The sequence below is a fragment of the Macaca thibetana genome, chromosome 11, assembly GCF_024542745.1.
Source record: "Macaca thibetana thibetana isolate TM-01 chromosome 11, ASM2454274v1, whole genome shotgun sequence".
Classification (NCBI taxonomy): Eukaryota; Metazoa; Chordata; class Mammalia; order Primates; family Cercopithecidae; genus Macaca; species Macaca thibetana.
In genome coordinates this window covers 27,496,269-27,510,012 of record NC_065588.1, presented here as the reverse complement: position 1 = coordinate 27,510,012, position 13,744 = coordinate 27,496,269, and the positions used below count along the sequence as shown (strand labels likewise).

General features: G+C 40.7%; 1 protein-coding gene across 5 annotated transcripts in view; it reads right to left on the bottom strand.

The window, feature by feature from the left end:
• BMAL2 (basic helix-loop-helix ARNT like 2) overlaps positions 1-13,744 on the bottom strand; it is a 75,272-nt gene that overhangs the window by 26,973 nt on the left and 34,555 nt on the right. For 3 of the 5 annotated variants that reach the window (XM_050746709.1, XM_050746708.1, XM_050746713.1), the window contains exons 4-7: positions 10,691-10,732; positions 9,848-9,955; positions 6,993-7,150; positions 1,625-1,704 (exon numbers count right to left, since the gene is read on the bottom strand). In XM_050746709.1, coding sequence (XP_050602666.1) covers positions 1,625-1,704; positions 6,993-7,150; positions 9,848-9,955; positions 10,691-10,732 — 388 coding nt within the window. The remainder of the gene's footprint in view (positions 1-1,624; positions 1,705-6,992; positions 7,151-9,847; positions 9,956-10,690; positions 10,733-13,744) is intronic. The other 2 variants (XM_050746710.1, XM_050746712.1) reach the window with 1 other exon arrangement.

Sequence of the window (13,744 nt, the reverse complement as noted above, 5' to 3'; positions counted from 1 at the left end):
GTCTCTTATACACATACACACATTCAGATTCTGAGGGAGTTATTGTGGCAATAAAACTAACAGACTAGTTTTATTGAGCTAGTTTTCATGGAGCTAGTAAGATTAATTTTAAGAAATGTTCTTAAGATGCAAACTGATTTATAAAGAACGTCATGTTGAAATCTTATTCTAAATTAATGTTTTGGACATGAAAAGTTTGGCTGCAGAATATTTACTTGAGACGTTTCTTTAAAAATTAGGCCAGGTGCTATAGATGAGCCTATATACAGCACTAAATGAGCCTATATCCCAGCACTTTGGGAGGCCGAGGCAGGCGGATCTCTTGAGCTCATGAGTTTGAGACCAGCCCGGGCAACACTGGCGAAACCCTGTCTCGACAAAAACTAGAAAAATTGGCCGGGCGTGGTGGTGCACACCTGTAGTCCCAGCTACTCAGGAGGCTGAGATGGGAGGATGGCTTGAGCCCAGGAGGCAGAGGATGCAGTGAGCTGAGACTGCACCACTGCATTCCAGCCTAGGCAACAGAGCCAGACCTTGTCTCAAAAAATAATAATAAAATAAAATTACCTTTACCAAATCCTACTATACTGCATGCAGAACAACAATTACCTGTGGATGTGTTGAGGCAGGAGGACTGTGCAGATTGGGGACAAGGAAGCAATGAAGACATCGCACTGTACACCTAGTTATAGTTTTTAAATAATAATAAGGCATCACTCATTCTAAACTAATGTGTCAGCTACTCTCATAAGGTCTACCCAGCAAATCCCATGAAGCAGCCTGCATGGAAGTGGGAACATATGGCCACATAGGAAGAGCCTGGCACTCCTGCTGGGCATGCTCTGCAGGGCAGAAGCAGGGTTCCATGAAGGTGTGACTGACGAGCATATACAGATTGGTCAGAAAGCTTCGAAAGCAAACCGTACATTTTGCCACCTTCAAAAATTTTTTTATCCACACAATATCCTTTATATCCCTGCCAGGAATGCTATATTTAAATTCAGCTGTTCAAATAAAAGAGTGGCTTTTTTTAATTAAAGGAAAAATGGACAAAAATGTGTATGAAGAATCTTTCTATTTAATTCAACTATCGCTTAAAACCTAGTAGTCACACAGCTCATGACCAAGACATTTATCACCTCCGAGGGCAAGAGAAGCCAATCACATGATCACAGTTTCCCCTCTAGACCGGTGAATCTGAAAAGCCATGCACAGGAAATGATGAGGACAGAAATGTCAAAGCACTAACAACTCTAAGCAATGACTGGCCTCCGAGAAGAACAGGATCCTGAGGGAACAGGATGTCAGGCTGACGGCTTTGAAGGAGGTGGTGATCATGGCGAATAGATCCTATGTGTGAGAGATAGGTAGTATAACATGCTCAGCGCTGAAGACAAGCTTTGCTCTGTAGTGTAGAAAGTGCCTATCCTCTGTCTCTACTTTCATTAACACAAACTAGTAACACATGGCTACTTCTCTATTTTAAATTTCTATATTAAAGGAAATATGGTGTAACATGGAGTCTTGCATGTTTATCACAGGAAGCAAATGGAAGAAAATCTGCCTCGTATTCAAACAGCAATGAAAGCACATATACAACTTAGACAAATATATCTTCAGTTACCTTAAGGATTAAATGTCTGAGCTCATTATCCTGAATAAATGATGGTCTACAATTATTTCCCACATAAGAATTTGTCATGCCTAAAAAGAAAGGAGTCAAGAGTTATCGGAAATATAGTAGAGAGGGCAACACGCTCAATGAACATTAGCAATGCCACTGCTGCTGCTGCTGCTATTTTTTCTTTTGGCACATTCTAAGACATTTTCTGTCGTCATTTTCTTTTTTTTTTCATTTTCATTTAATTAATTAATTTATTTTTGAGACAGAGTCTTACTCTGTTGCCCAGGCTGAAGTGCAGTGGCACCATCTCAGCTCACTGTAACCTCCACCTCCTGAGTTCAAGTGATTCTCATGCCTCAGCCTCCTGAGTAGCTGGGATTACAGGCATGCAAAACCACACCCGGGTAATTTTTGTATCTTTATTAGAGCCAAATTTTCACTATGTTGGCCAGGCTGGTCTTGAACTCCTGGCCTCAAGCAATCCACTCACTCAGCCTCCCAAAGTGCTGGGATTACAGGTGTGAGCCACGATGCTCAGCTAATCATTTTCTTTCTTCATTATCACTTGATTAAAATTTATTTCTTTTAGATTGTGAATTCTTGGAACTACTTATTCCTTTATATTCAAATATGCACATTAAGAGCTATATATAAAAACATTGTAATAAACTGTACATGAATAATATTCAAGAATTGACATGCAGTAGTCCCCCCTTAGCTGTGGTTTCAGTTACCTGTGGTCCACCGTGGTCTGCAAACAGGTGAGCACAATACAATAAGGTATTTTGAGCGAGCCAAAGAGAGAACATATAACTTTTTTACAGCATATTGCTAAAATTGTCCTAGTTTATTATTAATGTTAATCTCTTACTGTGCCTGATTTATAAGTTAAACTATATCATAGGTATATATGCATAGGGAAAAAAGTACTATGCCTAGGGTTCAGTACTACCCACAGTTTCAGGCATCTACCAGGCTCTTGGAACATATGCTCCATGGATAAGGGGGAACTACTACAGTTATTTAGATAATGTCTCAGCTAATTAAAGTTGATCATATGAGTTACCTTGAAAGGGGATATTCTGGAATTCTAAACAAGTGTTACGGATTCATGAGATTTTCCAGTAAGAAAACCCTCTAATGGCAATATAGAGACCTCTATTCTGATAATACACAGATTATTTTAAAAATGCATAAAATATAAATGAAATAATTCATTTTCAGCCCTTAGCACTGAGTTATATTAAAATGAAAGTCTCTAAAGCAGCTGCAGAGCTTGTAAAATGTTGAGGAATTATCAGGCCAAAACCAAGGGGAATGTTTGACCTGAGAGGAGTAAGGGACTCCACCAACCCAGACACGCAAAGCCCTTCAAGGCCACAAGGGGGCATATGACACAGTCAACAATGCCAAGCAAGCCATCAGCAGGGAAAGGATGATTCAGAAGTCAGTCAATTTTCCCTTCCTTATATTCCCCAAACTTCTTGACTCCTATCCCCTCTTCCTGGGTACTGTAAGAAAAGTTGCTTTTGCAGGGGAAAGGTGGGGTAACATCCTTAGACATTTTAACCACACATTGGCACTTGGACGGATCTGTGGCCCAAACTCACCAATGAACTAAGTGGTGGTGGTGGCAAAGTAAGTAGGTGGGGCAGAAAGGCAAAACGCCTCGTGCTATGATTCAGTACAGTTTTCTCAGACTCATAGCACTCTAAAGAGCCTGGCATAGGGAAAAGAAAATCTCTTCTGTTGGAATCTATCTTCACCCTAGGGCTCAGGGAATTCTCCCAACGACTTCTTGTTAATATTACTACACAGCAGCTTGGGAGGGAGCTGAGGAAGGAATGAAGGACGCAGATTCTGAGTGCTAGGTCAGGGAACAGCAATAAATTGATTCTGAGCAAGGTAATGACATTTCAGGTCTGGCCTGCAGCAAGGTTGGCAGAGCACACCAGGCAGAAGTGGGCTGGGAAACCCTGTCAGTGTAAATCAGCCAGCACAGGCGAGCCCTGACTCAGTGAGTGAGTGGTGATGTGCTCAAGAGAAAACAAGGGCAGTGAGAGCAGCGCTGAGGCATGGTAGAGGCCGGCCCATAAATGCACGCTGTGGTGTTCCGCACACTTGTCCACACATTGGCTCTCAGAGTTCCCATGGCAAAAACCAACGAGGCAACATGATCACTTACTTTTTTCACAATGTTCATTGGGTTAAAAAACAAGATAAAAATGACAGTAACAGTTCCTCCTCCTCTTCTTACCCCACCCCCACCATTAGTGAACACTGTGCTACACTCTACATGCATTACTCTTTACTCTTTTTATTATTATTATTATACTTTAAGTTCTAGTGTACATGTGCATAACGTACAGGTTACATATGTAAACATGTGCCATGTTGGTGTGCTGCACCCATCAACTCGTCAGCACCCATCAACTCGTCATTTACATCAGTTATAACTCCCAATGCCCTCCCTCCCTTCGCCCCTCCATAATAGGCCCCGGTGTGTGATGTTCCCCTTCCCATGTCCAAGTGATCTCATTGTTCAATTCCCACCTATGAGTGAGAACATGCGGTGTTTGGTTTCTGTTCTTTACTCTTAACAATAGTCCCAGGAGGCAAATGCATCGTCCCTATTTCACAGATGCGGAAACCTGAGGATTAGAATGTCAAATAACTTGAGTAAGTCATATAGCTATGAAGGGAGGAAGCCAGGATTTGAACCACAAGGTCTGCCTTCAGTACGCACATGCATGAACCACCGCGCTCCACTGCCCCGCCTGGTAATCAGATCACAGACACAGGACCTCATGCTACAGAGCAGGGCTACTCCAAATGTGGTCTGCAGACCAGTGGTTTTCTTACCAGCAAACTGGTAAGATCGAATGCAGAATTTAAGAATAAGCATTTAGAGGCTTTTATAAAAATGTAACATTGCTGTGACAGCCAAACCCATGATCATTTTTCCATAATTAATTGTATTTTACAATGAACTGGTGGTGGATGGGAGAAACACCTGTTCTTCACCCAGATAGTTTAAAAAGCACTGCTGTAGGGTATAGTGAAAAAAAATCACATCACCATCCTTCTGCCTTTAACCTAACTATCCTATGGACCAAAATAACATGATCCACAGGCAGCCCTCTGTTGATATGGCTTCTAAGCTTTTGCCGAGCAAGTGTGGGGATGCTGCGACAATACCCTGGAATGCAGATCCAGTTGCCTTAAATCATCTTGCTGTGAGCAGCACTGACCAAAGGATCTGGTCAGACTGCAGGGATGAGTTCTTAACCATGTCACTTCTGCTTAGCAGAGCTGACGGCAAAATTTACGCCCTGTTCCAAGGAATCTCCTTTGGACTCACCTCCTCCCTGCCGAGTTTCCACAGCCTCTCCTCTCACTCGTATCACTGCTGTAACATTCATCACACTAGACTCTGACGATCTCTTCCTAAGTCAGTCTTCCTAGTCAGATCACAAACCCTTAAAGGGCAGAGACCTTGCCTCATTAATTTTTATATTCTCAGCACAGAACAGGAATGCGGTTGAAGCTCAGATCATGTTTTGTTGAACTAGTCCACTGATTCATGGCTTTTCCCTTAGGTCCTCCTCCCTTAGGACACTGCAAATGTGAAAATACTCAGCTAATTTTAGGGTTGCAATCAAATGACCTCAGTTGAGCCTGTAAATTTTCATTGCTGAAGGATTTAAGGAAAACATTGCAAGCCTCAGCTGTGGGTAAAAGAGAAGCTTATTTCATAACAGACTGTTACGAAAGTAAGATCTCCCATCACGCTCCCAACAGGAAGCACCAGGAGTCCAGGTTAGTGCTGCTCTCCTCTTAGCCAGCTTAACTTGACTTGGTAAAGTCCTTGTATGGTGCCCAGATAATTTCCATTACCCTGAAATATATTTTCCTTTTCCTGGCAGTGTTTGAGATCTAAACTAAGACCCTTGGTAATCCTTTGCTCACTCCCTTTTTATGATTTTTGAGCCAAATTTTACTATAATCTTCTAGATCTTTATAGATCTGCACTTGCAGAGTCTCCTCTGGAGTCTTCAGCTTGCTACTTGTCCAGGTCTTATCTTTTCCATGCAAATTTACATCATCAGCATTGATAAATAGAAAACTCTATTCCACTTCCATCACCCTGTCCCCCAAGTTGGACTGGGGTTATTCCCAAACCAGGGGTGATTTCTACTGCACATGTTGATATGGTTTGGCTCTGTGTCCCCACCCAAATCTCATGTCGAAAACTAATCCCCAGTGCTGGAGGTGGGGCCTGGTGGGAGGTGATTGGATCATGCTTGTGGATTTTCCCCTTGGTACTGTGTCGCAATAGTGAGTTCTCATGAGATCTGGTTGTTTAAAGCGTGTGGCACCTCCCCGACCCTCTCTTGGTCCTGCTCCTGCCATGTAAGATGCCGGCTCCCGCTTTGCCTTCTGCCATGAGTAAAAGCTCCCTGAGGCCTCCCAAGAGGCAGATGCCACCATGCTTCCTGGACTGCCTGTGGAACCATGATCCAATTCAACTTCTTTTCTTTATAAATTACCCAGTCTCAGGTATTCCTTCATAGCAATGCGAGAATGGACTAACACACAGGTACATATACACATTTATTACACTTTGATTTAAAATTCAAGCTCAAATTGGGGAATTGCTAAAGCCAGAAATGATGACCCACACACCAAGAGGCACTGGCAAGGACCTCCTTCCCCCAGTGTCTCACATATTTGAGGATACCCTGGAATGGCAACGTGTGATGCATTGTAAGGTACTACTGATAAATCTGAATGAAGCCTTAAGAGAAACTGCAGAGTTTAAGGAAGTTTTCTTTTTGAAGGATAGAAATCTCTCAATAACTTAATAATTAATACTATCCTTCAGAACTTTTTTTTTTTTTTTTTTTTTTGAGACAGGCTGTCACCCAGGTTGGAGTGCAATGGCACGATTACTGCTCATTGCAACCTCCACCTCCCAGGCTCAAGCGATCCACCCACCTCAGCCTCCCAAAGTACAGGGATTACAAGCATGAACCACCATGCCCAGTTCTACTTCAGAACTTCTAAAGAACTGAGAGGTATGAAAGGCAGGTGATATTCTCTTCGTATTATATGTGAAGCAGAAATGTAAATACTTTTCAAGTTTGCATAGTGAGCTTGAGATAAAGCTTTTATCAGAACCAAGTTTCCTAACATCCAATTCAGTATTCTCCCCACACATAGACTATAGACAAATGCCAGTGAATACCCGTAAAGCTGAAAGACACATCTGGATAGAACCTCAACAGCTGACAGCAAAGCGAACCAATCAGAGACCTCAGTGACAGAGCAGATTTCACTTAACTGTGGAAGCCGTCGTCAAACTCACCTTTTAAAGATCTCAAGTGCTGAACAGCCATTCTTAAAACTGTAAGTTTGTCCAGTTTACGCGCCATGGGGTTGCACTGAGGGATCATTGCAGACAGTTCTTCAATCAGGTTATTCATTTTATCTCTCCTCCGCTTTTCGGTTTGGCTATGAGCTTCTCTAAGAGGGAAAAAGGAACTTCCTTTATATTTAACATTTGGCAGACCTCCAGACCCCCACCCGTGGCACTCAGTGGAGCAGATGCTGAGCCCACCAGGCACACACTGTTCTTCCTCCTAACTTGGGTCCCTGCAGTTGTCATTGAGGAAGAGGAAAGTGCTGCTGAGACCAGGAATAGCATTCATAAAACTCGCTGCCCTTGGTCAGTCCCTCCCTACCTCATTTTCTGAAATCTTTAAGAACGAAGACAACTGTCTGAGAGCCTAGGTGGTTTTTCTACCTGTCTCCAATATTACAGAAGAGATGGGTGCCCTTTTGTTCAAAGCTAACTATTCTCTTGCATTTGCATAAATAGTTGTCAGCATCTTAACCTCATTATTTTTATAGCTCCTTATCATGGGTCTATTAATGTGCTCAAGTATCTTCCCCCCTGAAAAAAAATCCCTTCCCTAATTCTAGTTGTTTTTTGTTCTTGCTACTGTCTTGCCCCCTCAGCAAGCTCCCTGAAAGAGTGCAGTTTCCACTCAGTCTTTCATTCCCAGGCATTCTGTCCATCTGTAACATCAACCTTCCACAACCCCTGCCCCACTAAAATGGTCCTAGCGAAGATCGTTCTTCTCTCTTGCAATCTCTTGCTGATTCCTGCCTTGAATCTGACACTGCTGACACTTCTCATTCTCCCCTGGTTTCCACAGCCTCTCTGCCTCCTCGTCCTCCTCCACTCTCCCTGCTCGGCTCAGTCCCCTCGTCTCCTCACCCAGCTCTTACTTGATCCTTAAATATTGGTGTGTACTAAGATTCCCTGCTCAGCACCACTCTCTCCTCACTCTTTATTCACCCTGAGATCTCATTCCCTCACAAGGCTTTACAGCTACTCATAAGCTACTGGTTATTATAACCCTATCTCATTCATACTTCACTCAGCTCCTGACCTATGGAACTAGAATTACAAATCTAAACGATTCTCAAGAAATCTAAAACTCAGGAAACCCCAAACTGAATGCATTCTCTGCAATGTACCCCCATTTTCAATTCTTCCTGTACTACTCCTGATTTATTAGTCCTTCTATAGGGTTTATCTTGGTTGGTAACGCAACTGCTCATTCTAGACCAAGCTGGTCCAAACTGCACTCCAGGATGGCTTTGAATGCGGCCCAACTCAAATTTATAAACCTTCTAAAAACATTATGAGATTTTTTTTTTTTTTTAAGCTCACTAGCTATCATTGGTGTTACTGTATTTTATGTGTGGCTCAAGACAATTTTTCTTCTTCCAACGTGACCCAGGGAAGCCAAAAGATTGGATACCCCTGGTTTAGACCCTTCCTCTTCACCCTAAAAAGCCAAATAATCACAAACTCCTTCGATTCTAGATCTTAAAATATTTCTTAAACATGTCTTCTCTTCCTCTCCATTTCCTCTGTCACCATCTTAATTTAGGCTCATTGCATTACCCCAGAACCTTTTAAACTGTTGTTCCTTCTTCTCCCAGTCTATCCTATGCCTTCCGGAATTATGTAGTAAAACAAATCAAGTCACCTAATCCCATTGCACAAAACTGTTCACTGCACATCCACTGCCCAAGAGGACTAGCCAGATTCCCTAATTATAGGCCAAGGTTCTCCCTGACCCGCCTCATGTCTTCATCTCCAGTTTCTCTCTTCAAGACTTTTCCCGACAGCTCCACATGTCCCACGGCAGCAATGTGTGAAGACTTGCTCGTCCTCACACACGCCATGCTGTCTCACACCTCCTCCATGCCTTCCTCTTTACCCGGCTTACAAAGTCCTTTCTGACTGCACTGTTGGAGAAATCCTATTCTTTCTTCAAAATCCAGCTCAGTTATTCTTTTGGGAAGCTTTCTCTGACTACGACATGATTAATCACTGCTCTCTCTAAGCCACCTCAGTACCTTTCATACCACTACCCCTATTTCATCAAATCTAAGAGCCACCAATTGTAAGACGCACGATTATTTAAAGCATCACAAGAGAAAGAAATGCTGCCAACTGACAGGAAGATGCCACTGATAAGAAATTTCCACAGAAGATAAAACGTAGAGGGGAAAAGTGTATCTTAGATTTCAAGAATTACATGATTTTACTCGTCACACTTTGCTGCAAATCCCTCTCCTACAACACACAGAAACTCCGGAATTTCTCTATTAGAATAGTTCAGGGGCAATCTGATGGGAAAGAGGGTAAGTGGGAGACTTCCCTGATCTGTTTTTACAAAGACTTTAAATTGGATAAAAGAAAATGTAATTTTTCCAGATAAAAGAGTAGGGAGGTGGGTAGGGAGGAACATCAACGAAGGCTGTGGGAGCTAACACACTCCCTGCCCCAACCATTCACCCTGGGCAGTGACACGCCTGGAACAAAATACATACTGTTGGATGAAGTGGATAGGATTCAAATTAGATGTGTATTCACATAAAATTCAGTTATCTACTCATACTTTGTTCTATTTGTGAGCAATCAGATATTTTTCTTTTTCATTTTAAAGTCAAGGTCTCACTCTGTTGCCCAGGTTGCAGTGCAGTTGTATGATCACAGCTCACTGCAGCCTCAAACTCCTGGGCTCAAAGGATTCTTCTGCCTCTGCCTTCCAAGGAGCTGGGATTACAGAGCATCTCGATTAAAATGAAAGTGTTATGATTGAAAGAATATTGTAGTTACACTCTCACTAGAAGGATCACCTCTTCTTTCTAACAGTGTTCCCCATCAGCATGGACAGCAGCGATGGATGGAGACGCCTGACTCCAGGATGTACAGCAGAGGAAGGGCTGCTCTCTCTGAGCCAGGATCTGGAGAGAGATGAGAGCAGGGTGGGAGAAAGCCCACGGTGGAGAAGGTGAATGATGATGCTGGGAGCCAGGAAACCCAGGGCAAGGTGAAAGAACCAATGTCTGAACAAGGTACTTTACTTGAAGGAGCTGCACCTGAAAAGGTTTCTGGAGGCTTTCATTAAGGAAAGGCATAATTATCCAGAGGCCAGCTCTCTGCTTAATACTTCATCAGAGCTCTGGCTCCTAATTCTGTGTACAGTTACTGCCACTTTGAACCACAGCAGTATTTTGTAGAATCCTATCAGAAAACAAAATAAATGGAGCAAAAGCAAAACTCTGATAGGCCATGTTGCCAGATGGAGAAAAATATTTTGTTGTTGTTGTTGAAAAAATATGTTGAAATAATTGACAAAGAACTTACGAGGATGGGTTTCCAACAGTCAGATGCTCCTCATAAGTAACTGATTTGTTTAAGTCATGAATCAATTTTTCTTTAGTGCTTAAAGAAAATATTCTTTTTTTTGAAAAAAGCTATTCTAAGAGAAAGTTAAAGGCATGAAAGCCAAAATGTTATCCAAGTAGACAGAAAAGCAAGACAAAAGGTGCCTGATAACATTGCTTCTCAGAGCATAACAAGACAAAAAAGTCTCATCTTCAAGCCCTTCTATCTTGGCGTCACCTTTGCCTTAGGCTACAGGCTTGCCTTTGTGTACCTTTCCACTCACCATGTACCATCTCAACAAGTCAATGTACCTGAAGGCCTTCATTTTAACTTGGTGTTCACCATCTTCCACGCTACAAAAAAGCAGGATAAATTATCAAACTACATGAAATACCTTTTCTGTAGTTCTTGAGAGAGAAACAGATGTGAGATTAAGTCCAATCATCCTAATTCCTATAAAATCCTTAGCTGTAAATGCTCCCTTGAGCACCTAATGACCCGAAATGATTACTACTGTCTACAGGAACCATTCTCTTCCTAACGCTGACAGGCAACACCATTCCCATAAGGATAACAAAAGTTATGTTAACTGACAGTGAGCAATAATTAGTGTATTACTTGGATATGATCTCATGACAAACTTGAGCAATAGTAAGATTTTCATAGAATTAACATTAAAGTCATTAAGATCATTGATGGCTTAACCAAAAACTTTATGATAGCTATATTACAACAGCCTGAAAATGGATTAAGAATCCCAGACCTTTAATCAAAAGGAATTTATTCTGCCTAAAAATCCATCTGGATGGTAACAAATATTGAAAACTGGAAACTCTTGCCAATAATATTAATTTTCACATTAGTATAGTTCCTAGCATCAGAAATGTACTCATCAGACCATTACTAAAATGAAAAACATTGGTGGTGATAGAAGACTGTCAGCATTTAAAAATTATGCAGGCTGCATAGCTTTTAAAAATATGTAATCTTAAAAGATATATTTCCAAATGTATCATTTTGTGAGAGATTTGAAAAATTCCAGGAAAACCACCCATAATCCCATCTGGAAGTAATCACAGTTAATATTCTAACATGTCTCCTTCCAGCGTTTCCTAAACATGTAGATACATACAATGATTATTTAACTTAGCCATGGTGCATGGGTACCATGTGGATATTTCTGTGTGTTCTACATATAGAATAAATAAAACTCAGATCATAGTATATAATTTTCATGTCTTGTCTTATTCATTTAACATTCTAACATGAATATTTCTGCATAGTTGCAAATATTCTTGGAGAACATGGTAGTCCATTGATTAGTTAAATCATAATTCATTCATTTGCTATTGTTGGATATTTCAACATTCTAATATTCTCAATATCATAAATAATATGGCTAAGAATATTGTGGTGTGGGCATCTCGAATTACACTCTAGGATAAATTCCTAGGAGTACAATTTATGGATAAATATTTTAAGGCTTCTGATTCATCTTAACAAATTTCCTTCTTTATAGATATTTAACAATGAACATTTTTCAGGCTTTGAAAAAAGTTTGGCCTACTTTAGAACTGTCTTACTCAGTTGAACTCTTTTGAAGTTTTAATATTTTTCCACTTAAAAAAAGATAATGCTTATAGAAAAGTTAATCAAATTTATAAAGAGATGCTTATAAATATTCCAAATAAAAAAGACCACAAAGACTAACGCTTAATCAAGTGGTGCATTTCCTTTTCACAGTTTCAATCAAGAAGAGCTTTTATATTTATGGTACTTTATCAAAAATATTTCCACACTTGATTCTCACAGCACAGTGATGAAGTTATTACTATCCCCATTTTACAGATGAAGGAGTTGAGTAAAGTTAATGACTGTCCAAGGTCCTATAACTAGTAGGAGGCCAAGCAAAGACTATTCAACACAGGCTGGCCTTCCACCATACCTGGCCTGGTGTGCCTTCCACCATACCTGGCCATTTCTCTCACCACTGTCAGCCTGTTGTGTGGCTGGTACAAATAAAATTAAAAGTTTCTCTGAGGCAAAAGAGAGGGTCAGATTAAGTCAGCTTCTTTTCTCTTTTTAGCCATCTTAAAGGAATGAACAGAAAACAATTATACGGGTCAATAATTTTCTTCCTAATAGTCTGGAATTATATATAATTGTCCCTCAGCATCCGTGGGGACTGGCTCCAGAACCTCCCGCAGATACCAAAACCTGTGGATGTTCAAGTCTCTTCACAGTATTTGCATATAACCTATGCACATCCTCCCATATACTTTAAATCATCTCCAGATTACTTACAATACCTAATCAATGTAAATGCTACGTAAATTGTTGTTATACAGTATTGTTTAAAGAATAATAACAAGAAAAATAAGTCTGGATCTGTTCGGTACAGACTTGCTTTTTTTTCTGGATATTTTCAATTTTTGATTGGTTGCCCATAGATATGAAGCACTGACTACATATATGTACATTACTTCAATTTCAAAAGGTAAACTTTGACCTTTTAAGATCATGTTTTCCCTTTGATCATTGGCATTTTAGCAAATGAACTCACTGAGTGAATTTGCCTCCTTGGTGAAATTCAAATATACTGTACTTATTAAATACAAATACCCTTCTATTTAATGGCCCCTGGCAGAATAGAATAAAGGCAAGATCTTGTTAGTCAAACAGTTCATTTGTTTGTAGAACAAATCTAGATAATTAGTAAATTTGGTCTATAATCCTAACATTTTACAAATTTTTACAAATGTGTTTTAATAAGCTTCCTGATATTAATAATGTTCACATTACTGGGATACATTTTCTTAGTGCAGCACCTTACATTATAGTAATAGAATTTCAGACACAATGCAAAGTTTTCTTGAAAACTATTTTCACTGCATTTTGAATGAAATGTAGGCATTCTTTCTAAATTAACCAAAGACAAAGTTAGAGGCAGATGCAATCTCAAAATATTCCCCAGATTTGCCACTTGTCAGGCGTTCCTCTTTTTGAAACGTGCTTCCTTTGATTTCTGTGTGCCGCTCCCACTTCAGAGCCATGCCTTCACATAGTCTGGGCAGGCTTCCCCTCATCTTGTACTATCTTTAGGTCAGCGCCCCCAGAGTATATCCTCAGTCCCCAGTCTCCCCACTCCATAAGCTTCTCCCAGTGACGTCACCCACATCATCAGTTCAAGTACTTTTTGTGCATTAATGATGTCTGAGTCTCTAACTCCAGGCCAGGCCTCCACCCTGAGCTCCAAATCCTCATGTCCATCTTCCTGCTTGAAGGTTCTATAAATATCCCATTCTTAGTGTGTCCAGAACTCAATTCATCATCTTTGCCTCAATATAAGTGAATGAAAATACCAC